Source organism: Syngnathus leptorhynchus, chromosome 8, assembly GCF_054491065.1.
Source record: "Syngnathus leptorhynchus isolate UIUO chromosome 8, UIUO_Slep, whole genome shotgun sequence".
Lineage (NCBI taxonomy): Eukaryota > Metazoa > Chordata > Actinopteri > Syngnathiformes > Syngnathidae > Syngnathus > Syngnathus leptorhynchus.
Genome location: NC_141202.1, coordinates 101659 through 124559, shown reverse-complemented (window position 1 = coordinate 124559; position 22901 = coordinate 101659). Strand labels below are relative to the sequence as shown.

General features: G+C 48.0%; 2 protein-coding genes across 2 annotated transcripts; both read left to right on the top strand.

Annotated features, from left to right (window-relative positions):
• Positions 1-95: 95 nt before the first annotated feature.
• Positions 96-5662, top strand: LOC147051486 (double-strand-break repair protein rad21 homolog A-like). Its single transcript, XM_085918497.1, has 14 exons — positions 96-248; positions 925-1114; positions 1188-1317; positions 1406-1505; positions 1633-1739; positions 1895-2092; positions 2165-2290; positions 2400-2525; positions 2652-2875; positions 3415-3568; positions 3641-3789; positions 3885-4079; positions 4192-4275; positions 4727-5662. The coding sequence occupies exons 2-14, from the start codon at positions 971-973 to the stop codon at positions 4916-4918; spliced, it is 1929 nt and encodes a 642-aa protein (XP_085774623.1). The 5' UTR covers positions 96-248; positions 925-970; the 3' UTR covers positions 4919-5662.
• A 324-nt stretch (positions 5663-5986) lies between these two features.
• LOC147051485 (eukaryotic translation initiation factor 3 subunit H) lies at positions 5987-15781 on the top strand. Its single transcript, XM_085918498.1, has 8 exons — positions 5987-6157; positions 7934-8087; positions 11194-11361; positions 11430-11529; positions 12740-12889; positions 14008-14128; positions 14732-14864; positions 15553-15781. The coding sequence occupies exons 1-8, from the start codon at positions 6098-6100 to the stop codon at positions 15645-15647; spliced, it is 981 nt and encodes a 326-aa protein (XP_085774624.1). The 5' UTR covers positions 5987-6097; the 3' UTR covers positions 15648-15781.
• Positions 15782-22901: the final 7120 nt, after the last annotated feature.

Here is a 22901-nt window from a genome sequence, read left to right as displayed (position 1 = left end):
GATTTGGTTGGCGTTCCAGAGTCGCCCCCTGTCGGGCCCAAGTGCTCACTGCGCCTAGCCTCCCCCTCAGGAAACTCCTCCTCCGCCATTTTTGACTGTAAACATCCTGTGGATTTTAAAAGGGCAGCGGTGAGCGGGAGGAAGGCGACTGGCGCCATCTTTTCGGTTTTAATGAGTACGACGGGGAGAAATTCGCTGGGAGAAGTAACATCATCTGTGGAACTCCACAATCTATCGGTGTACCGCCGGTAAGTAGTTTTGCACTTGGATGCGTATTGTTTTGTGCCATTTTTTTTTTTATTTTTTTTTCGTACGCAAACACGGTAGTACTAATTCAGGCCTTCGTGCTACGAGGAGGAGTCGTTAGCCGTTAGCTAGAACATCACTTGTGCTGGATGGAGTATGACAATGTAAGGATGGTAACGTGTTGTTTTGAAATAAATGCACTATCGACTCGGGAAGAAGACGTCCGAACGAACAGCCACGCTGAAAACGTCTAGCACACACACACACACACACACACAGACCAATGCGTAATTCATGCTATTTGGCGTGCAATTTCGATCATGGCGCCGTATTTGCTGGCGCGATTGTCTACATTTTCGACTGCTTGACTGCTCTCTGAATCCATCTACCGTCAGGTCACTCGTCAGCACCAATTGCATGCCTGATGTTCATTATTTTCAAAGAGTACATTTCTGCCCAATCTACCGTTTGCCATCTGGGATGTCGGAACTCACAACAGTCTCTCCTGGACTTATCATTCAAAGTATTACGTCCACATTTTGCACACAACGGCACGTGTTGAACACGTTTTAAATAGCCCTTTTGTAGATATTGTTTTGTTTTTTGAATGATTAACTCAGAGCAGGTCCCAATAATAGCGGCACTATTGTGTTGAACGAAATACGGTGTACTCAACAGGTGAGCCTACGCCATTGTCAGTGTGTGAGGCAGTGGAACCGAGGCGATGTTCTACGCCCACTTTGTCCTCAGCAAACGTGGGCCGCTGGCCAAGATTTGGCTGGCGGCCCACTGGGACAAGAAGCTGACCAAGGCTCATGTGTTTGAATGCAACCTGGAGAGCAGTGTGGAGAGCATCATCTCACCCAAGGTAACCATGGCAACCTAATCCACTTCAGTCTGCTCTCTCTGGAATATTGCATTCTTTGGTATTGTGCTCATAGGTGAAGATGGCGTTGCGCACGTCAGGTCACTTACTTCTCGGGGTGGTGAGGATCTACCACAGAAAGGCCAAGTACCTGCTGGCTGATTGCAATGAAGCTTTTATCAAAATCAAAATGGCTTTCAGGCCAGGTACGGTTGCATCCACTTGCCCCGCCCGGTAATCCTTTCCTTTAGCAGTGTGCTGACTTTCAGCGTTGTTGCTTTTATTTGTGTGCAGGTGTGGTGGATTTGCCTGAGGAAAACAGAGAGGCAGCATACAATGCCATCACTTTACCTGAAGAGTTTCATGACTTTGACCAGCCACTTCCTGACCTGGAGTAAGTCCGTGTCTTCTCTTTGCACTTATTTTCGTCACGATCTCCAAAAAGCAAGTAGAGATAAGAATGCTGCTATTCTGAGAACGCTTGTCTCCGCTCCGTTCACTGTTTGTTGTCCTGTACCCAGTGACATTGACGTGGCCCAGCAGTTCACTCTGAACCAGAGCAGAGTTGAGGAGATTACCATGAGAGAGGATGTTGGCAATCTCAGCCTTTTGCAAGACAATGACTTTGGTAGGCCATAACAGTGATGCAGTGATGCAGTGATGCAGTGATGCAGTACTCTTCCAACCCCCCCAAAATATGGACTCCACCTTTGTATTTTCGTGGAATGTAGTTTTGTTAGAACAGAAGAACCTTATTTACACATGACCTGCTATTCTCCTCAGCTGACTTTGGCATGGACGACCGGGAGATGATGCGCGACGCCAGCACGTTCGAGGAGGATATCATGCACGGTGCTACGGCCTCCAACCTCTTGTTAGAGCCCGAGCCCGGTCCGGCTAATCTGCCCGATAAATCCAACCACATGGAGTATGATGACTTTGGAGACGCCTCCTTGGGCAACAGTGACGGAGGAATGTTAGGTGAGCTCTTCAAAGGCAAGCTAGCCTGTTCATTTTGATGTGGAAGTGGTGATTCTGACATCTCTCTTTCAGTGGATAAGCTCCTTAGCTCTGAAGATGGCGGCGGCATTTTTGACGACCCTCCGGCCATCACCGGGAGTGTCATGATGCCTCCAGATCACGGAGATGATGAGGATGATTTCGACAACCTCCAATCGCGTAAGTACTCGCCGTCGAGATAAAGACTGTGTCAAAAATGACAATGGAATTCCGAGTAGCTGTGTACCATGGCCGGGCCTCATCCGAATTCGCCTTTGACATCGTCTAGCGGGTCCAGACAGCCCGGACTCGGGGCCGGCGGAGCCGCTGCCGGCCATGGCTGACCAGACGGAACAGACCACTCTTGTTCATAATGAGGAAGAAGCGTTTGCACTGGAGCCCATCGACATCACTGGTCAGTCAAATATTTATGTTGTACCGGCTTTCTGATCTGAATTGAAAATGGTTTTGTTCGACAACATAGCAATGCTGCAGACGATACAAAGTGTTTTTTTGAATTTTTGTCTCGACTCCTTTTCAGTGAAAGAGACCAAGGCCAAGCGTAAGAGGAAGCTGATTGTAGACAGCGTGAAGGAATTGGACAGTAAAACCATCAGAGCCCAACTCTCGGACTACTCGGATATTGTGACCACGCTGGACCTTGCCCCTCCCACTAAAAAGCTGATGATGTGGAAGGAGACTGGGGGAGTAGAGAAGCTCTTCTCTCTTCCTGCTCAGCCTCTCTGGAATGCCAGGCTGCTGAAGGTAAGGAAGGAATGTTGCCCATTCAAGTGAAAATGTGCAGCGTTGTACACTTTCCCAAAATGGCCTTTGGGTGAGCGTGTGTTTGTGAGAGCGAGCCAAATTGTCATTTGCCACGAGTAAAAGCGCATGAATGGACATTTTTCAAGTTCCATCTTTCATTGATCTGCTGCTGCCCATGTAGTGACATTGAAGGAACAGAATGAGAAAGTCAACGGTGTTGTCCCTTCCTTCCTTCCCTCCCTCGCTTCCTTCCGTCCCTCGCTTCCTTTCCTCCCTCCCTCGCTTCCTTTCCTCCCTCCCTCGCTTCCTTCCTTCCCTCGCCTCCCTCCCTCGCTTCCTTCCTTCCCTCGCCTCCCTCCCTCCCTCCCTCCCTCCCTCTCCTTTCACAGCCTCGTACGCATCTTGAAAATACGGAGAAAAATGTGTTTGTGCATAATTGATCAAAACTGTTTTGGTCACGCTATCTAACTAATGCTGTCTGTGTTTTTGTTGTTGTTGAAATAACCCCTTTGCTTTGCTAATATTCTCTCTGCATTTAGATGTTCACACGCTGTCTGACACCTCTGGTGCCAGATGAGCTCAGGAAAAGAAGAAAGGGTGGCGAAGCAGACAGTTTGGATGAATTCCTCAAAGAGCTGGAGAACCCAGAGGTGCCCAGGGAGGACGTCATGGGTCAGCACAGAGATGTCATCGGTAAGAGCCCTTTTGGGGGCCGATCCACAATTCTAAATGAGTAGTTAGCCAATACAGCTGTTCGCCGTATAGATCAGACTATCATGGAAGAGCCCAGTTTGTTGGCTGCCTCTGCAATGGAAGGCAGCAGGACAACCCTGGATGAGACGGTCATGCCGCCTCCCTCCACTCCTCGTGGCGTCAAACGCAAGACCCTCGAAAAGGAGAGTGCCGTCGGGCCTGTGAGTTTTGGGGAGAAGGGAAAGAAAAGAAAAAAAAATATTTTAGGACACAGTGTGAGGGATTTGGACTGAGCGTGGCTTCTTGACCCTTTCAGATGGCCGCCTTAGAACAGCAGCACCAGCAGCCGCAACAGCTGGCCGACCGCTCGGCCTTGTCTCAGAGGCTGGACGTGCCGCAGGTTGACCTCCCCCCGGAGGAGACCACCGTCAACCTCACGCAGCTCGTTCCTGAGCTGGACCTCATCGGAGAGAAGAGCAAAGACAAGAAGGACGAGAGCGACGAAGAAGAGGTTCGTTGTATACCCTTCGTGGTTCCAACCGGCATCAGTCCATCTCAGATAACTTTCACACAGAGCTCAATCAAATCCAATTCCATTGATTATTTTGTGTTGTCTTGATTAGGACGAAGAAGGTCAGGCTGGAGACCAGGACCAGGAAGAGAAGCGATGGAACAAGAGAACTCAACAGATGCTACACGGGCTTCAGGTACCAAATCATTCTTGGCTGGTTCCAATCATTTTTGTAGCCTTTTAACCAGTTAAATCGATTCCCAACAAGGGGAGGTTTAGCTCCATTGATAATCCGATCGGCGTAAGTGTAAATACCTATTTTGCAACTATCTTTATTTACCTAAAGCCCATGTGTCTGACTGATGTCAGTCTTGTGCCTTTCTAATATTCCCAGAAGCTAGCCAGTGACTCCTTCAAAATATTTTTGTGAACAAATGTACACTACTGCAAGTTCCCTGACATGGTCACATGGCTAAGTGCTATGCTAAGCTGAAAAAGACATGCAATATTGGTGAAAAAACAGCAGTGGATTGGCGTGATTTGTTTTAACATGGATCTAGATCCCCCAGTCGTCGCCAAATGGAATTGGGGGGGCGGGGGGGGGCGCTCGTGTCGATGACTTTGTTAACTTGTGCTTGCCCGTGCAGCGCGTCATGGCAAAAACTGGAGCAGACTCGGTCAGCCTGCTTGACTTATGCCGGAACAACAACAAGAAGCAGGCAGCCGCTAAGTTCTACAGTTTCCTGGTCCTCAAGAAGCAGCAAGCTATCGAAGTCACCCAGACGGAGCCTTACAGTGACATCGTCGCCACCGCTGGACCACGATTCCACCTTATTTAAACATTGACAGAGGAAAAAACACTGATTGCCACAGACATCTTTTTTTTTTTCTTTTTTTTTTTTTTAAATGCGCAGCTTTCTTTTCTTTTTTTTTTTTTAATGTTTTTTTTTTGTCATACACCCCCCAACCAAGAGGAAAGGTGGGGTTGGTTGGTTGGTTAGTTGGGAAGGTTTTTGGATGTTTGAAAATGATTTTACTGTATTCACTTAGTTCAAACAAAAGAATGTTAACAGTTATATTTATATCTAAAAGAAAAACCACATTTCCATCAGCAATTTGTATGCTTTGATTGGTTTGCTTTTAAGTGAACTTTTCTACATTGAAACAGTACCCCTCTAGCCCTGTAAATATTCCGTTTCTATCATGAGAACTCATGTGTTCCATGTGAAACGCTGCAGCGGCTATGTACATATTATGGGAAGGTACCGTTTTATTTCTCCAAAGTGTAACTCCACCTCCTTGTGTTTTTTTTTTTTCTTTCTCACATAATACAAGTGAATCTGTCAAATATTCTCCCTGGGGGCCAGATATATCATACTTTAATTATAAAACTGACAGTTTGTCAGTTAAACTTCATTTGGCTTTTTTTGTGTGTTTCACATTTATGCTTGTACACCTTTTTGCATTATGTAACTAGAAAATGTACTTGTTACAGATACGTGCAGTGTCCCCACCTTTTTAGTCTTTGGGTAATGTCTAGTGATACATCTGTAAAGATTGGAAATAAAAATGTTTTACGTACACCATTGCTGCATATTATTCGTAACCCTAATTTTAAACTGAGCTCTTTCTTTGAACATCTATTTGACGTTAAATGCATTCAGAACATTGACTATTTGAATGAAATGGACACATTTTGGTTTTCCAGAACATAATAATGTGAATGCAATTCAAATAAATTGAAGGAAATGACATAAAAGGTGTAAATGGGAGGAACACGTGTCATTTTAGAATGATGATGACATAGTTGACACATGATTTGAAGCGTGTATATTCCCAGAATTCTTGGGATTACGTGTCCGTGTGTTCGGAACTAAACCTTGTGGCGTGTGTTTCTGCCCGAACAGGAAACTCACGCCACATCAAAAATGTCCGTCCTAAAAAGTGTTCCCCTTTTCCGCGTGTAGCGGCTTGTTGGTAGTTTCCAAGCAGGAGCTGTGGACTATTTGACCGTCGTAATGGCGTCAACTGGTGGCACTTTGGACTCCCCTGTGAAGCAGATCCAGATCGATGGTTTGGTATGTGTCACAGAACGCTTTCGTTTCACTACTTGATTGTAAATGTTGTTCGAAAAAGGTAGCACCTTTACCAGATGTTTAGCAGTTGCCTACGCGCAAGCATCATCGTGGCGTTAAGATTCAAATGAGTGGCGCCTTCTTGATTGTGAGCGTCAAAAGTAAACGTCGTCATCGATCAATCATTTCTTTACACGACGCATTATTCACTTGAATAGATAGACCTGATTTGTTTTTGTCAACCACTAGTGCCTTTCTCAACTACCTGTTTAGCGTTTGCTTAACACGCGAAAAAAGATATCAATTAGGACTCGAGTGCCATCCCGTTTAAGGTCTTAAGCTAACATGGAGCCATAAAAACCGTTTCAGCAGCCAACAGTCTTGTGGCAGAGACGCTGTCATCTCATGTCAGCACGTCACTCAAATAATTACAAATGGAAACCGGAAGAGACGCGTGTTCGTTTCGAGCATTTATATTTATAAAATAAGGTATCAATAATATATCAAATGTATTAGAATGATAAAATATAGCTATAATCTCCCGTCATTCTCAGACATCTCGTCCCATCCCTAGTTTTCTTGAAATCTATGTATGGGATTAGCGACCCCGCAAACAGAACAGGAGCAATTAAGTTGCGATTGTTCTGCTAAGGCAAATCCATTATGCATGTTGTGTTATTGTGTTGTCGTCAAATAAAATCTATTTGGCGTATCCATTTTTTATTTCAGCAGAGGGCAAGATCTATTTCCTCTTTATTTAATGACAGCCAGTGTGAAAGAAGCAAACAATGGGCTGTCATTAAATGGAGTCATAAAAATGCATTAGATCATAAGGAGGGAGGAGAATTTTAGTGGCAAGTTCATTTCTACATCTGTGAGCCCAATTGGGTACCCCACCTACTGCCTGAAGACAACTGGGGGTCCCTGAGCCTTGGGAGCATAAGCAGTGTACATAGGATGGATGGATGGATAAGATGACTTTGTAGTAACCCTATTTAAACAGCAGAGGACAAAGTAGCTTCACTTCCATGTACTTGTGTGCCTTAGTCCACTGCTTCACTCCACGGGTACACACACACCGCCATGGACACAAAGCAGTTTAGCGCGTGTGTGTGTGTGTTTGTGTGTGTGTGTGTGTGTGTGTGTGTGTGCGCGTGCGTGCGTGCGTCAACGCAGGAGCTGAACTTGCCAGCTGCTGCCTTCCTTTTATCTTGCTAATTAAACTTGCCCTGGAGTCTTGGGACCTTAATTTCATATCTCAACATTTCACCTCAATGTGTATTCAATGGCGCGCTCATGAAATTTTCTTGACTTATTTTCCAATCTCATTAGCCCAAACTTTGTGCGCTTAAATGAAAAGGTGTAAGCTCAATTGGAGTGTCAGCAAACGTGTCGCTTTCAGGTAGCGTGCAGTGATGCGGCGTAAGCCTTGCATCATAGGATCTGCCTGTCAGAGGTGTAGCTGGAGGGCTCCGTCAGACGCTTGCCGTCTTAACGGTACAAGTGCGTTTGTCTGTCAGCGGTCTGGGTGCCTGCCACACAAGTCGCAAGCTGCCCTGCCATTGCTGTCTGTTTTGAAAATCTGCTTTTCATTGTAACCTGTCGTATTAACAAGCTCCGAGTCAAATGGCCGAGCCAGAGCTCGGGTTACAAATAAGATTTGGAAGTAGGAAACGAGTCGCATGGCATGTCCTCAAGATGTGTGTCAAAAAAGCCGCTCTGTCTATCTATCTGTCTCTCAATCTAGCTAGCTATCTGTGTCTCGTTTGGCTGCTGCAGGTGGTGCTGAAGATCATCAAGCACTACGAAGAGGGCCAGAGCAGCGAGGTGGTTCAGGGCGTCCTGCTCGGCCTGGTGGTTGATGATCGGCTGGAGATCACCAACTGTTTCCCCTTCCCGCAGCACACTGAGGATGATGCTGACTTTGATGAAGGTAAATGCGTTTGATTGATCCAGCCGCTCTTTTGTAGCTAGCGCTCCTTAAATCAACTGGGGGATATGATTTGGGCTGGGGGAAACTTTATTATTATTATTATTTTTTTTTTTGCTTTAATCCACATGTACGCGGTCCATTATTGTCCCGCGCAGAGCGGACCAAACGGTGCAATATTTTGCCGCACTCCTAGTAAGTCAGCCATTTGCCGCTCGTTAAATCCTTATGCCCCCTTTAATCACTGGGCGTGCCCCTGAAAAGTGAGATGAGTCGACACGCCGTTCATCTTTGTGTTGAGCGATGTAATGATATCCTCTTTGACGTTCACTTGTCATTTGCACGACAAAAAGGAGCACTTTTTGTCCCAGCTAATTCAGTGGAAACAAGAAGTCTCCATCCCGATTGCTCTGTGAGTGGCTTTTGATACACTTCTAGCTGAGATTCCACTTTCCCCTCGCGTGACCTTGCAAATCATGTCCGACAGCCGTCGACACAGAGGGCATACTTCTGATAGCTCGCCGTGTCAATCTGTATGTTTTGGTCATTCACCGTGGCGATTTGTGAGCTCACAATGCATAGTCGACAAATATCACCGCGGCGTGCCAGAGGAGTGAGCGGCTTGTGCGGATGCTGCGGATTGCTGTGACAAATAGGAGCAGGGGAGGTCCTGCTACTGCTTGTTGGAGAAAAAGGCCTCGGAAAAGAGTAGGCTGCGCTCGCCTTCCTCACCTTTGCTGGCAGGAAAGTAGGGCTACGTACGTCATCGGACGGCCACCGTAGTCCGCTTTCACGTCACGTTGGAGCAGGACAACGACTTTTGTCAAAATGCAAATGAATGCATAAAGAAGCCGATCAGCCTCTGCAAGGTCGTTTGGAGCAGACCTAGGTGAATTGAAGTCAGAGAATTCAAAATGCCCTAACCCCTCAACTCCTTGCTGTAAACACACCGGAGACGGCCGGCCGGCCGGCCAAGACGCTGTGATGAGGTCCTTCTCGGAGGTTGCCCTTCAATACCTGTCCCAAATGGGTAATGGATTTTTCCTTGGTCTCCCCGAGTGAAGCCAATTAGATGAGTGCGCTGATGGTACCTTGTGAACATTTGGAATCAGATATAAATCACGTGTGGATGGGATCCTCCAGGTGCAGTCTTCCTTTCCATCACTTTTAGCCATCTGCTCCATTGTCTCATCGTGAGGAGGGGCTGGGGGGTAGAACACAAGAAGAGAAAGTGCAAGACAAAATGAAAAAAGAGCCAATAAAAGGAGAAAGTTAGCAAGCACAAGAAGAGAAGACATGGAAAAAGATTGACAGCTAAAGTCAAGAGCTGTTTGTGAGACGCTTGTTAATATTGGTTCTGCTTTGCTGAAGGCCGTGTGTTTTTTTTTTCTTCTTCTCATCGTTTGCCACGGCTGATGTTATTTCCTACAAAATTGATACTTTGCTGCCGTTATGGAGTTGTTGCTGTCTTTTTTGGCTTACTTGAAGTCGAATCTCACATTGCATTGCGGCCAACAGTAAAGGTGGCTCAATAGTGATGGCTAACTTGCATGATTCTCCTCTCCGCTCTGGAGCCGTTTTGATGGGGGGGGAGGGGGGGCTTGTTACAAACATCAGACATGCGCACAAGAGATCTAGCCTATGTTTTCCTCAAAGCGCGTGTGTCATTTGTGGGCCGTGCAATAGTGACAATGAACGTGTTGTGACACACACTTAGGTGGAGCTTGACTTTTGGAGACATCTCTGAAATGTTGTGGCCTGCAGCAGCATGCGAGCTCTCAAGCGCTTCACCTCTCGCGTCATCCACTATTAGAGTAGGGACTATCTGTCGGCTTCGTCGCTTGCTCAAACAGCGACCGAGCCAACTTAATTATGCACATACGTGCTCGCTCGCTCCGCTGGGGAGTAAGACTTAAGCTTTCAGTTGATCTGTGACTAACAAAGCGTTTTGAGGTGGTGCTGATTATCATTCAAATTGGATTCATTGAGATGGATGGATGGATGGATGGATGGATGGATGGATGGATGGATGGATGGATGGATGGACGGACGGACGGACGGACGGACGGACGGACGGATGGATGGATGTCCAGTGTCTTGAAGAATGTATTGGTAAAGAAAGCAAAAGGTTTTAAATGCAGTGCTGTAGACTTTCACCATAAATGGCAAACGTCTGTAGTTAAATGAAAGCAATGATGCCCATGTTGGCAGAGGAATGTCCTTATTGCAATATTTAGCTATGCTCATTATTTGTGTCCTTGAGCTCTCTCTTGTTAGTGCGTTGCCCCTTTCCACCTCTGCTGTGGTTCAAAGAAGGTGGAGGGAGGAGGCCACAGCTGCCCAATAATGTCCTTCCTTCCTTCCTTTCTTTCTTTCTTCCTTTCTTTCTTTCTTTCTTTCTTTCTTTCTTTCTTTCTTTCTTTCTTTCTTTCTTTCTTTCTTTCTTTCTTTCTTTCTTTCTTTCTTTCTTTCTTTCTTTCTTTCTTTCTTTCTTTCTTTCTTTCTTTCTTTCTTTCTTTCTTCCTTTCTTCCTTCCTGTCTCCCTCCCTCCCTGTCTCCCTCCCTCCCTCCCTCCCAAGGCCACCCTATCTGTCCCCTCCAGCCGAAACGTGCGCCTATCTGTACGTGTCTTTTCTCTTCTCCGCCGGGATAGCTGCATTTATCAGCACCGAGAATGAACGAGCGGAGGGAATGTCAGTGGCGGACGTTTCTATAACAGACATTAAACGGGACCACCAATCACTTGATAAGCGAGTGGAGCCGTTTCACTTTGTCCAATGTTTCTTTTTGTCCCCCTTCCTTCACAGCCCCAGATGGAGACGTCGCTCCCGGTGGCCAAACGCTAAGAAAATGTGTTGTCATCTTGTAAAAACAACTTGGTAGCTTATACCGCAAATAGATTTTCAGCAGATTGAATTGGACATACTAGGTGAAAGGTTGTGGCCGTATAGCGTGCTTCCCGGCAGGAAGGACACTTCCGAGCGGGCTTCTCCCCGTCCGGCCCGTCCGTTCCCTTCCAGCGAGACACCCACCGATCGTGGGCAAATGCCCGCCCGCCCTCACTGGTTTGGTGGGGAAGAAATCCTCACTCTTGTGTTTCTTCTCGCAGTCCAGTACCAGATGGAGATGATGCGTTCTCTGCGTCACGTCAACATCGACCATCTGCACGTCGGCTGGTACCAGTCCACCTACTACGGCTCCTTTGTCAGCCGAGCCTTGCTCGACTCCCAGTTCAGCTACCAGCATGCCATCGAGGAGTCGGTCGTGCTCATCTATGGTCCGTACGTAAAGTTTGAAGTATTGTATCTGATGAGTTTTTAACGTCTCTGGCTTTCCCCGTTTCAGACCCTATAAAGACGGCCCAAGGCTCGCTGTCTCTGAAGGCCTACAGGCTCACTCCCAAACTCATGGAGATCTGCAAAGAGAAAGATTTCACACCTGAAGGGTTTGTGTCAAATTGATGAAATTGCCCTGCCTCAAGTTATTTATGCCGGTGGTGATTTGTTTGCACGTGGTCTCTTTGATTCCGAGAATAGCAATCGTGTGTTTGAGTACGATGGAGCCGTCCCTCGGACGTGCCCTCCGAGTACACCGAGCGCGGCACGGACTTGAGTTTCGAATCTGAAGCGTCGAGTGAGTCTCGGTAGGACTGGAGCGACTCGCATCAAATGAGTCTCGGAAATCTTGTGACGTTAAGTGTGACAAAGTCCAATATCTGTGAGCAATTGTGAAGTGAAATGCGGCGTTCCTCTTTTACGTCTATTTATATTGCTCTATTGCGATACGTCTGAAAAGGTCAGCCGTAACGGATAATTGTGCCAATATGCGTGAAAGGTTAAGAGTTGCCTGTCCTCCCCACTTGAAACGAAATGGACCCTTGTTCACTTCCGACTTTGAATTCTCCAACTTTGCTGTGCGTTTTGTGATTTCAACCGACGCAATCACGAGGTCAATTTGCAAAAGTGAGCCAAGAGCGGGATCACTCCGTGCGACTTGAATGTCGTTCCTTTCGAGACCGGGAGGGAGTCGGAAGTTGCAGAGCCCGAGCAATATACGTCAAAAATATATTCAGTTTGAAAAATGCAACGGTCACATTCTGTCTTTCCGTGGCTCAGATGTCATTAACTGTGCAGAAGGTAAATCCGAGCACCGCAAATGGCCATTTGCAAATGCTATGGAAATGTATCAAAAGGACACAAAATAAGCGATTGTGTCCATGACTTTACTTTCACTTGCAAATGTGTGGTTTAATTGAGCTGGCGCCGACCGCCACCGCTTTCGGGTGTCCAATGTCAATTGGGATAGGCTCGTGACCTAATGTCTGATTAGATTTTAGTTTTTTTCCATTTCATAAACAGAGGGCCGCCATTTGTTTCCGAGAGAGAAACGGCAGCCCCCAAAATAGTTCTGACATACCTTAGGGCAGAGTTTGGCTGACCCGCTCAATTTGTTGACTTGGGAATCGAGGCGGCTCGCAGAATGGCGCATTGTGCATGCGAGCGAGCGAGCGAACGAGCGAGCCAGTCTTCTTTTGTGTTGTGATGCAGCATGAAAGCAAATGCTACTGGAGCACATGGGCATATTTGACCTGAACGTAAAGCCCCAGAACGATTGCTACATTTTTCTCCACCTTTTCTGTCTTTCCCCCCCTTTAGATTGAAGAAGGCTAACATTGGCTTTGATCACATGTTCGAGGAGGTGCCCATTGTCATCAAAAACTCTCACCTGATCAACGTGCTGATGTGGGAGCTGGAGGACAAGTCCACAGTCGCCGACAAACACGAACTTCTCAATCTATCCAGCAGGTCGGTCAGGATAAACGCCATTGTTCTCCCAATGGATTTCCGTGCGCCGTCCGGGGTGTTAGTCGGTTGTAATTGATGCAAGGAAATAAGCTGCTGCGAGTCACCAAAGGGCTGTGAACTGCCGCTCCGCTGCTCGCTCATAAAAAGAAAAAGCTCGCACAGTGATGACCAAAAGTGTCAATGTAGCACATTGGGAGTTATTAGCATCAAATGCCATCCTAACTCAATTCCAATCGAGTTGGGACGTTGTTTTCCACCTAGTGTAAATAAAAACTCATTTTCATGTTCATTTAGTGTACGTACAATCATGAAGAATTGGGTTTGGGAAGGTCAGCTTTATTTTGAAGTTAACGGCGTGGAGCATAAACAATTATTGCTCAGCGGGCACCCGAGGGAGCTTTGGTTCGCGATCATTCATTCGATTTCAATGGCTTGATCAGAGTACGAATGGAAGGTGAAACTTTCTCTGATTCATTGTACAACTTGAGATTATTTTGATCCTGTAACTACGCTTTATCAAGTGGCGTTGTAATAATGCACTAATATTCCAAAGATTGCCACAGCCATGGGCTATTATCAGCATTCCAGCTTGCATGCATTCATTCCTCCCTCCTTTGACCTGATTGCAACACTTTTTCTCTGTCCATTATCTTTTGAATTGCAAGAAGGCATGATCGATATTTTGATAATGGCAACAATATATCAAATGTCAGCGCGTCCTCTCGAAGGTGTCAGTCTTGACGACGAAGCGGCTAATAGCGCTCGCCTCACTCTGCTTTACAGTACCTAGGGGAGTTGGGCTTTGTTGTTTAGCTGAGTCCTCTGACCTTCAATGCCGTCCGTCCGTCCGTCCGTCGGTCCGTCCCTTATTTCCAGCGCTGGCAGACGGAACGGTTACAAATGCAGTTTGTGACCCACAAGCGTTTATCATAAGAGCCCAAGTATTTGAATTCCCAAATGGTATTTGAGGTTGGAAAGGTTACTACTTTTCAAGGTTTCCTTCAAACAACAGGGAAGGAAGGAAGGGTGGGGAAGGGTTAGGGTCGCTTGTGGAAAGATGTTCCGTCGTGCCTTTGATGAATGCGTCAAGTCATACATGTGATGAACCTTTGTTGCAGCAACCATTTGGAGAAAAGCCTTCAGCTCTTGATGGACAGGGTGGATGACATGAACCAAGACATAGTCAAGTATAACACCTACAGCCGCAATCTGAGCAAACAGCAGCAGCAGAAGCACCAGGTAATGAGAAAGCATTTGGTGGGTTCAAAAACAAATGCACGAGCCAGAAGAGAAGGATAGCGCACTTTCAATCCAATGAAGGCAATAGCGCAATAAGAATAATACCATTTGTCAGAACCATAGCAGCATCATTGGCCGCGGTCCTAGAAACCTTATTAAACATTGCTCTCGATTGTAATCGAGAAAATGTCTGAAGCTTTAACGCATCGACGACGTTTGCCATAGTCGCAGAACTCTGAGCCCGTCCGTCTCTGTTCGCACGAGCTCTGCCTGCCAAAAAAAAGCAACAATGCGCATCTAGCCGAGCGTCCCCGGGCCAATCGCCCACACTCCATCCAGTAGGATTCATCATCGTCATCATCATCCCCCCACCAAAATTCTCATCAACACAGGCCCTCAACCTCACACCCACAAAGACACGTCACGCAGATGTTATCAGTCTGTCGTCGCTCAGCAAACGAGCTGCGGAAACTTGCCAGCTAATGCGTAGAAATTTGCTCTCCATCCGGTGTTTCTCTCTCGCCCTCTCCCCACGTCTCGTCACTTCCATCGCTGTCACGTAACGTTTACCCGTCCTTTAATAGCGTCCGTCTTTGTGTCTAGTACCTCCAAAGGCGACAGCAGGAGAACACCCAGCGCGAGAGCAGAGGAGAAGCAGCCTTGCCGGAGGAGGACATTAGCAAAATGTTCAAGCCCCCCCAGGCGCCTCCTCGCATGGAGACGCTACTTATTGCAGGTACAGCCCAATACCTCTGCTTATACTTGGCGTTTTGTGGGTATCGACGCTCCAAAATGGAAGATTTGATTTCAGTGATTTTTCTCCGACCTTGCGAATAGGGCTGGACAAATAATGAAAATGTCATTTTGGCTCTGGCTTCTTTTCCCAGTCTTCAAATTGAATAGAGCGAGCGATTCAAATTTCCAATGCCGTGGTTATCTGAATGTCGCTTGTAAAGCTAGCACGTACGTCATGAATGTGAGCATGCTTTCCAATGTCAAAGTCAAATCAGGAGCCACCCACGCTATCCATTCAAGTCGAAAATGTACCTAGTGTGCGCCTTCCAATCATCCTTGGAGCTAAGTTGGCAAACGGCTGGCTCCAAGGCGAGGGACCAGACCAAGCACGGTTCACGTGATGAATTGAAATGGCAGCATTTGCTATGGCCATGTAGACGTGGCTGATGCCAAATGCAAAAGTCGGATTCTCCCGGGCCTTTGGTACAACTGCGGCACTCGTATTTTGGGCTTTGGTGACATTGCGACAACCGTGTTTCTGATGGCAAAAACATTGATTTCCAAACATTTGCCATTGGCCTGTTTGGGTGCGCGGCAATGATTGGCTGTTTGCCTCCTTTGCTGTTTTTTGTTTTCCCTTTCTTTTATTGGTGTGGGCAGCTAGGATATTTTGGGCTTCTCTCCAACAGGGCAAATTAACAACTACTGCCAGAACGTGAAGGAATTCACCTCTCAGAACCTCGGGAAGCTGTTCATGGCGGAGGCTCTTCAAGGCCACAACTAGATAAGACAACGGGAAGAAGAGGGCACGCAGCAAAAAAAGAGTCAGAGTGGTGGTGCTGCTGCTGCTATCTGGAGAATTGATTTGTTTTCTGTCCACAATTTAGTGAAATAAAATGGATTGAGCTCCTCGTCTTACTCGGCACCTTCTGGCTCTTTAACGGTTTGTTCAACACAAACCAATGGAGCAATTGAGGTTTTATTCACTCCCGTGATCTAAAATGAAGTGTCTCGCTAAGCAGTCATTTCTTTCTTTATCATCAGCCCACTGTTGCAACGCTAAGTTTCCTCCCAGATATCGGACCGTCGACTGCTCTCGGGGAACTCGGAAGCAAAATGTAGAGCGCGCTTCTCGCGCATATTCTGCTAAGTCTAACCTGTGTCCGTCTCTGGTTGGAAAGGTCCTCGAACAAGCGTCAAGTAACTTGCATGAGCAATGAGCTGCCGTCGGACTTGAGCCGGATGGATCGTCTTTGCGTGTACGGCGCTCTCTGGCTTTCATTCATCAGGCGTTTTCACGGGAGTCTCCTTCAGCTCCGCAACAGCTTGAAGCTCGAGCGACGGCTCTAGCGGCTCCATTGAATAAAGAAGCTGGTTCATTGCGTAATAATGAGACCCTGTTAGCGGCGTCTAATGCGCCTCTGATGTCTGACTTGTCATCAGCATCACCTCATCAAGCAATAACTTGTACCGCCCCCGCTTGCCATCGGTGCAGTCGTTAGCGATAATTACAAGTCGAGCAAAGTGATAAATGTTTACGAGAGCAGCCGCGCAAATAAATTCTTGTGAAAATCACCACGTGCTTGCTTGCTTAGGAAGTCTTCACTGGAAAGTATGTGCCCAGGTGTGCCGATGACGGATGCCTCTTATGATGGGAGCCACGGCTTGCTCGCAGGTATCGATTGGCTTTGGAGAGGTGGCTTCTGTCCAACGCGAGTGCTCTTTGTTTGCAATTCTGAGGCAGCGCGCCGTTGCCCTTGAGGGCTGACGAGGGCAGGCGCGGCTTCTCCCGTCACTAATGGAGGGATGTGCGGGGAATTCTAAAAGCTAAGCTAAATGCCTTGAGCAGAGCCCCGAGCGAGTGAGTGAGCGAGCGTGGCGCGGCGCGGCGCTGGAGGACCACACTGGTTGTGATGGGAGTAAAAGACTGAAGAATGGCGTGGTGGTGACGTGGCTCAAGGCCGCCAGACGGGAGACGGGTGGCTGATCCCAGTGCCTGCCTGCCTGCCTGCCTGGCGCATTAGAGCGCTGCCACATAAATCAGGAGAAAAAGCACTGGCGAGCAAAAGAGGACTGACCTTACAACCTTGAATAAGATGCGCCTTCCTTCCGGGATGAAACTTTACATGAAGAGTAAATCAAGGCTCTAATCAAGTCAGCATTCTTCTCTGTTACAAATGAGAACTGATAGGATGCAAAGCAATCCATTTGATGGACATTTGCTGCTCCATGAAAAACAAATGGCGTCAATTCACGTCACGACACGCATTCCGTGGTGACGGAACGGCTCGTTACTAGAGCCGCAATTCATCTGTCGGTCTTGTTCATAAGAGCTGCTTCACAACAGGACTTGTTGTCTGACTTTTTTGGACAACACTGATTTGGATTTCACCAAATAGTGCCCTTCATTCATTCCTGTGGTACTCCTTCATCACAGCACAACTGTGACAAACGGTGAGCGTTTGTGGGCAAGTGCTCGTCACTCCAAATGGTTTTGCGTGGAAGCACAAGTGAAGGTCCATGAAGCTGCACTAGTGAGAAAGAGCCACAGCGGCCGCGGCAGCTGCCGTTTGCGACTCCCTCTCCCACGCTAACCTGCTAAATTGACCGTGAGATGACTATGAGTCAGTGAAAATGAGAACAACATCCTCATGTTCGGATGCCAAAGCGACGAAGGCGAGCGGGATGCTGAGCGTGCAAAGCCAGCGGCAGCTTCCTCTGTGCAGGCAGACAGGCAGGCAGGCAGGCAGGCAGGCAGGCAGGCAGGCAGCCACGCAGGCAGGCAGGCAGGCAGGCAGGCAGGCAGGCAGGCAGCCACGCAGGCAGGCAGGCAGGCAGGCAGGCAGTCAGCCAGGCAGTCAGCCAGCCAGGCAGGCAGTTAGCCAGGCAGGCAGCTACGCAGCCAGGCAGACGGCCGTGATTTGTCTCTGCACCTTCCAATTTCCAAGGAAAAGTTGTCAGAGGGATATGGCTTTGCTCTGGCTTGATCAGCAAGCACGACCCGTGCTGCTCTGACTCCAGCTGTCATTTGTTAGGGCTCCGAAACAAACGTCCGATCCTTCAGCGTGCCTCCCCGCCTTGTGATAGAAGGAATGAGATGGCTGAAAAGAATGAAAGGGGTTATTTCCCCGTCAGCCAGCCCACAATGCCTTTCTCTGGCTTTGCTGCGCTCTCTGCGCATATCGCCATGGCAACTAGATCCAGCGCCAAGTGCTTATTTCCAGGATGTAAAAATACCATTAAGCTTCCTCAAAACGGGAGCGCAAAGCAAGACGGCGGAGGCTGCCACGTGCAGGCATGAAGGAAGCATTTATGGGATTCCGCACACAAATCCAACTCGCTCTGCAAACTAAGTCCACTCATCCCGTGAAAAGACTCCTCCACCTCTCCCTGGCGCCGCCTGCCTTATCTCTCCTTTGAGGATGTTCTCGTTGGCGTTCATCTGGCATGGCCGTCACGCTGCTGGCGCAAATCCCACCGGCCGTTCTGAGGCAGGTTTGGAGAAGGCGCGCGTGACACGCACGCGTGGCCTTCGGGTGTGTGGTCGTGATCTCCCTTCATCTATGTGACTATCAATCATGAGTGTCACACTCAGCTTCCATCTTTCTTTATTTCTATTTGACTATTTCTTCCCAAATGGGCTCATTTATTCGAATTGGCGATGAACTCCTCTTGAAGTCTGGAGATGCTTGTGACCCGCTGTAATGGACAGAGCCACAATTAAAGGCACTCCAAGATCTCGGATAGCGGCCTCTGATCGTCGGTGGGTGGGTGGGTCGCACCCGCCTTGCCTCGGTTTCTGAAATAGGACGCGGCGAATGGCGTCGGAGTGGCGGAGCTCAGCTGGGAACGACCAAAGCCACGTGTCACATTGTAACCACGTGCTTTGTTTGTCCAGCTTTCAAACTTGTTTCACTTGTGCCATAACCAAAGACCAGAGGTATTTCCAAAGTCATTTATGAATGGATTCATTTTTCTTTGACTTCAATCATTTCTCACCGGTTCAATGCTTTTATTGACTTTTTGTGCACTCTTTTGTCCTTTGATTTCTCGGTGTAAAAAATGTGCCGTAATGCGTTGGTTTTTTTTTTTCTTCAGGATTTCTCAAAGATGAATGGAGAAAATAGAAATTGTTTTCATTTTGCTGATGAAAAAAATCCAAAACCTAAGAAAAGAAGCACGACGGCCCGACCGACCGACCGTCCGTCCGTCCGTCCCTTTAGGTTTTGTAGTCGTTGTACTTGATGCAACGGCGTTTGCTGTCATTCGGAACAGAAGGCAAAATAACAGCACACTTGCTTTCCTACATTATGAGCGCAGCGATGCCTACGAAATGGCATTTTTGCCAAGTGAACTGTTCCCGACCGAATGAATCTGTTTCACACTATTAGCACAGGTACAAAGTGAGGGAGGGGCGCACAGCGGCTGTCACTGACCTTTTAGCGGTGCAAAGGCTTTCCTTTTCATTCGACAAGACAGCCCAGTGGCCTACATTCAAACCAAAGGCAGATTCCCAGCTCATTTTGAATGTAACAAATGTTGATGTCAAGGCCCCCAAGCTTGCCATTTGCTGTCTATTTATTTCCTTTGAGGGAAGCGGCAAAGCCAAGCAAGCCCACTGACATTCAATCACATTATTTTGCCACACTGATTTGCTGCCTGCACCTGTGACATGAACCTCACATAACAAGCACACATCAGTCTGCCAGCTATAAATCAAACGGCCCCGACACACTCAATCACCTCAGTGAAGCCTAACGTAGCAGCGTACCACAGAAGATTGCCACCTTGTAGCAGTCTTAGGCTAGGTTCACGGCGCAGGTCCATCCAGGCGTCATCTGTCCGTCAGTCGGTCCGTCCATCCGTATGTCCGTCCGTCCATCCATCCATCCATCCATCCATCCATCCATCCATCCATCCATCCATCCATCCATCCATCCATCCATCCATCCATCCTCCCTCCGCTCGTCGCTCTCTGAGATCGGACCGCTTCTTTCTCTTGATCTACACGACCGCTCAAAACTGAGGCAAAGTCCTTATTTTTAAAATAAGATTGCTATTTATTTATTTATGTATTTATTTATTTATTTTCAATGAGGATAACATAGCTGTGTTGTGGATTTGGCTTTGTTTTCTTTCCCGCTACGTCTGGTCTGGTCTCTGCTCTGCTCACTCCGGCCACTCGTGTCTTGTTCAGAGAGGTATTAGCCATTTCAAAGAGCAGTAAGAGAAATTCTGACTCTGTCACCTTGGCAACAGACTCTGTGAACATAACCTGCTCGCGAGCACTTCAAATCTTGACTTTCTACCTGAAGAAAACATGCCTTCTCTGTACACGTGAAATGAGACGATGGCATTCCCAGAGGAATTTTTCCAAACATTGCTGTCTTTAATCAAACTCGCTCATGTATCTTTAATAACCTGCAGCCAGACGGTATAGCTCCAATCTCACATTCGCATACCGCGTTGACATTGGTGCATTTTTCTCTCGCGCTCTCTCTCTCTCTCTCTCTCTCTTTTTTTTTTTCCTTTTGCAAATGTGACTTTTATGTCAATGCCAAGGAACATAAAAGCAACCGTGTGCGCACCGCTGAGAAGTCACCGTCGCAGTTAAAAGCCTGCTCCATCAGCGGTCTCCGGGCCAGTGCCGCTCCGTGGATCATTTGGAACAAATAACGTGCACGATTTCCGTTCAATCCCCCTTAGAAGTGCTGTGATTTGCATGATTAGCGTTATCAAGATTCAAGAGTCAAGGCCCATCCGAACCAGACAGAGAGATTGGATGGATGGATGGATGGATGGATGGATGGATGGATGGATGGATCTCTATTGTGTACATCAATGAACTTGAAGTGAGTGAATTTGATTTTCAAGAATGAACCAATCACAATTCATTCGATATTTCTCCCGCATTCCCCGGTGAGCGCATTTGTTCACACGCAGTTATGAACTTCTATTCACAGCCAAGGAAGGGGCACTTTGGTTGCTCATCAAGTAGCAAGTATCGGGCGCCGATACCACCCAAGCTCACTCTCCTGGGCCCGCCTCGCCATTACAGTGGTAAAGATGCTCTCTCGATCCATTGTCAGCAGCCAGCCCGCAGACATCCAAAGGATCCCGAGCGAGGCCGGGCCCCCCTGGGACCCCACCAGGCGGGGACCTCGGCCCTCGCGCTTCACACCGCAGAGACGCGCTCGTTTTCTTCTGCCGCATAAACCGTCGAGACAGAGGAAGAGACGTATCACTCGGCGAGGCAGCCCGAATATGTAAGGTGAACGTGATGAACATCGAGCTGTCCTCCTCGCAAACGTGGGCCCAAATCATAGGACATTACAGCCAGTTGGAAAATGAACCATAAATCAGTCAAAGGAAATAGCTCATAAACAAAGCCCGTAAAGCGCCGCTGCGCTTTATACCAATTGCTGGGATAAATCTCCAGCAATTCGATTGGACGTAATATTTAGCAATATTTTACCTGTCCAATTTGTCCGAATACCTGGGCATTTCGACTAAACCGACGAGGCCGCAAACCCCGATAGACTTCGGCACGGCACGGCACGTCACGTCTTGTCGTCAAGTTGAGTCGATGACCGACTGAATGTTCATCCTGCAAAATGACTCACCACGTGTACGGACAGACGCAAGCTCCGCCACAGCACACCGATGGCCCCGCCAGATATACTTTGGAAACATCATCAAAATGTACCTGTACCTATTTAGGAGGGAACATCTTCAACTAGAATGAAAACGCTCGCTCACTCAGTCAGTCAGTCAGTCAGTCAGTCAGTCAGTCAGTCAGTCAGTCAGTCAGTCAGTCGCACACTCACGCCTTTCATGACTTACAGGTGCCCTCATAAAGTGGCCCAACTGACTTCACACTAATAAATCTTGCTAATAGCGCGCCAGGAGATATTGATTTCTTTGGAGGTGCTTTCATGTGCCATTATTATTGGAGAAATATTCAAAGTGAAGCCATGCACGACATCATTGATTGAAAACTTGACTGATATTGAGTGCAGGTCTTCACGGTGCAGCTGCTGACCTCGCATATCCTCTCGGCGACAGACAGACAGACACGGACAGACAGACAGACAGACAATCTCTGTGTGCTCAAATGACTGCAAAGCATGTGCTCGTGTTATCTAATCAAGTCGTTGGCGACACACCAAAGAATGCCTCTTGAATAAAATGCTCCTCAACTCGATGGCAGAAGGAAGGTGCAATGGACCTGCAAATGAAGACAAGACTGCATCTTGGATTTGATGTCATTCTTTTAATAGAGGCCTAATGTGTGTGCTACTTCTTTGGCTCAAAAATGGTCAACACTCTGGAGGGGTTCTCATGCCGCTCGCTTCCGTTCCAACAATGGTCATAGGGACTCTAGATGGCAGAAGAGGCCCACTACAGCCCGCTCGCTCGCTCGTTCGCTCGGGTTTTGATGTCACCCTACCTTTGAAATGCAAATGTCCCAAACATAGCACCCCCACAATCACGACTCTACAGTGCAAAAGAAAAAAACAAATGGAAAAATCACCCCCCCCCCTTCCAACTACGTCTGTCTGTCTGTCTGTCTGTCTGTCTGTCTGTCTGTCTGCCTGCCTCTGCCCCCCCCCCCCCCCCCCTCCCCCGCCTCTCGCTTGCTTGAGGCAAGCACCACCAGTGCAAATCGATAAAAGCACCATTCAAATAGTCAACGCCGCACTGTGTTGTGTGCGTCCAGCACCTTCAACGTCACCCACGTGCAAAACTGCGGGCGGGCGGGCGGGCGCATCGCGAGCCCAGGGACGCGCTCACTGGATGCCCCACTCATCAGAAATGCTCGAGCCCTCGTCCAGGTTGCTTCGGTTCTCTCCTCCTAAATTGGCGGCGTCTCTCTCACTTCATCGTGCGTATCGCAGCGGCGGCGGCGGTGGTGGCGGCGGCAGCAGCGGCAGCAGCAGCACGGCGGCGGCGGCGGCGGCCTTTCCTTGTGAGAAGAGGCAATCTCCCGGGAAGAAGGAACATTTGGGCTAGGCATTCGAACGTTCGAGGTGTGACA

Excerpts from the sequence above, each read along its gene's own strand:
- LOC147051486 (XM_085918497.1), top strand. The coding sequence starts at position 971 with ATGTTCTACGCCCACTTTGTCCTCAGCAAACGTGGGCCGCTGGCCAAG. Across the intron at positions 1,740-1,894 it reads TTTGCAAGACAATGACTTTG|CTGACTTTGGCATGGACGAC; the intron begins GTAGGCCATAAC and ends TATTCTCCTCAG. Across the intron at positions 4,080-4,191 it reads ACGAGAGCGACGAAGAAGAG|GACGAAGAAGGTCAGGCTGG; the intron begins GTTCGTTGTATA and ends TGTCTTGATTAG.
- LOC147051485 (XM_085918498.1), top strand. The coding sequence starts at position 6,098 with ATGGCGTCAACTGGTGGCACTTTGGACTCCCCTGTGAAGCAGATCCAG. Across the intron at positions 11,362-11,429 it reads GTCGGTCGTGCTCATCTATG|ACCCTATAAAGACGGCCCAA; the intron begins GTCCGTACGTAA and ends TCCCCGTTTCAG. Across the intron at positions 14,129-14,731 it reads AGCAGCAGCAGAAGCACCAG|TACCTCCAAAGGCGACAGCA; the intron begins GTAATGAGAAAG and ends CTTTGTGTCTAG.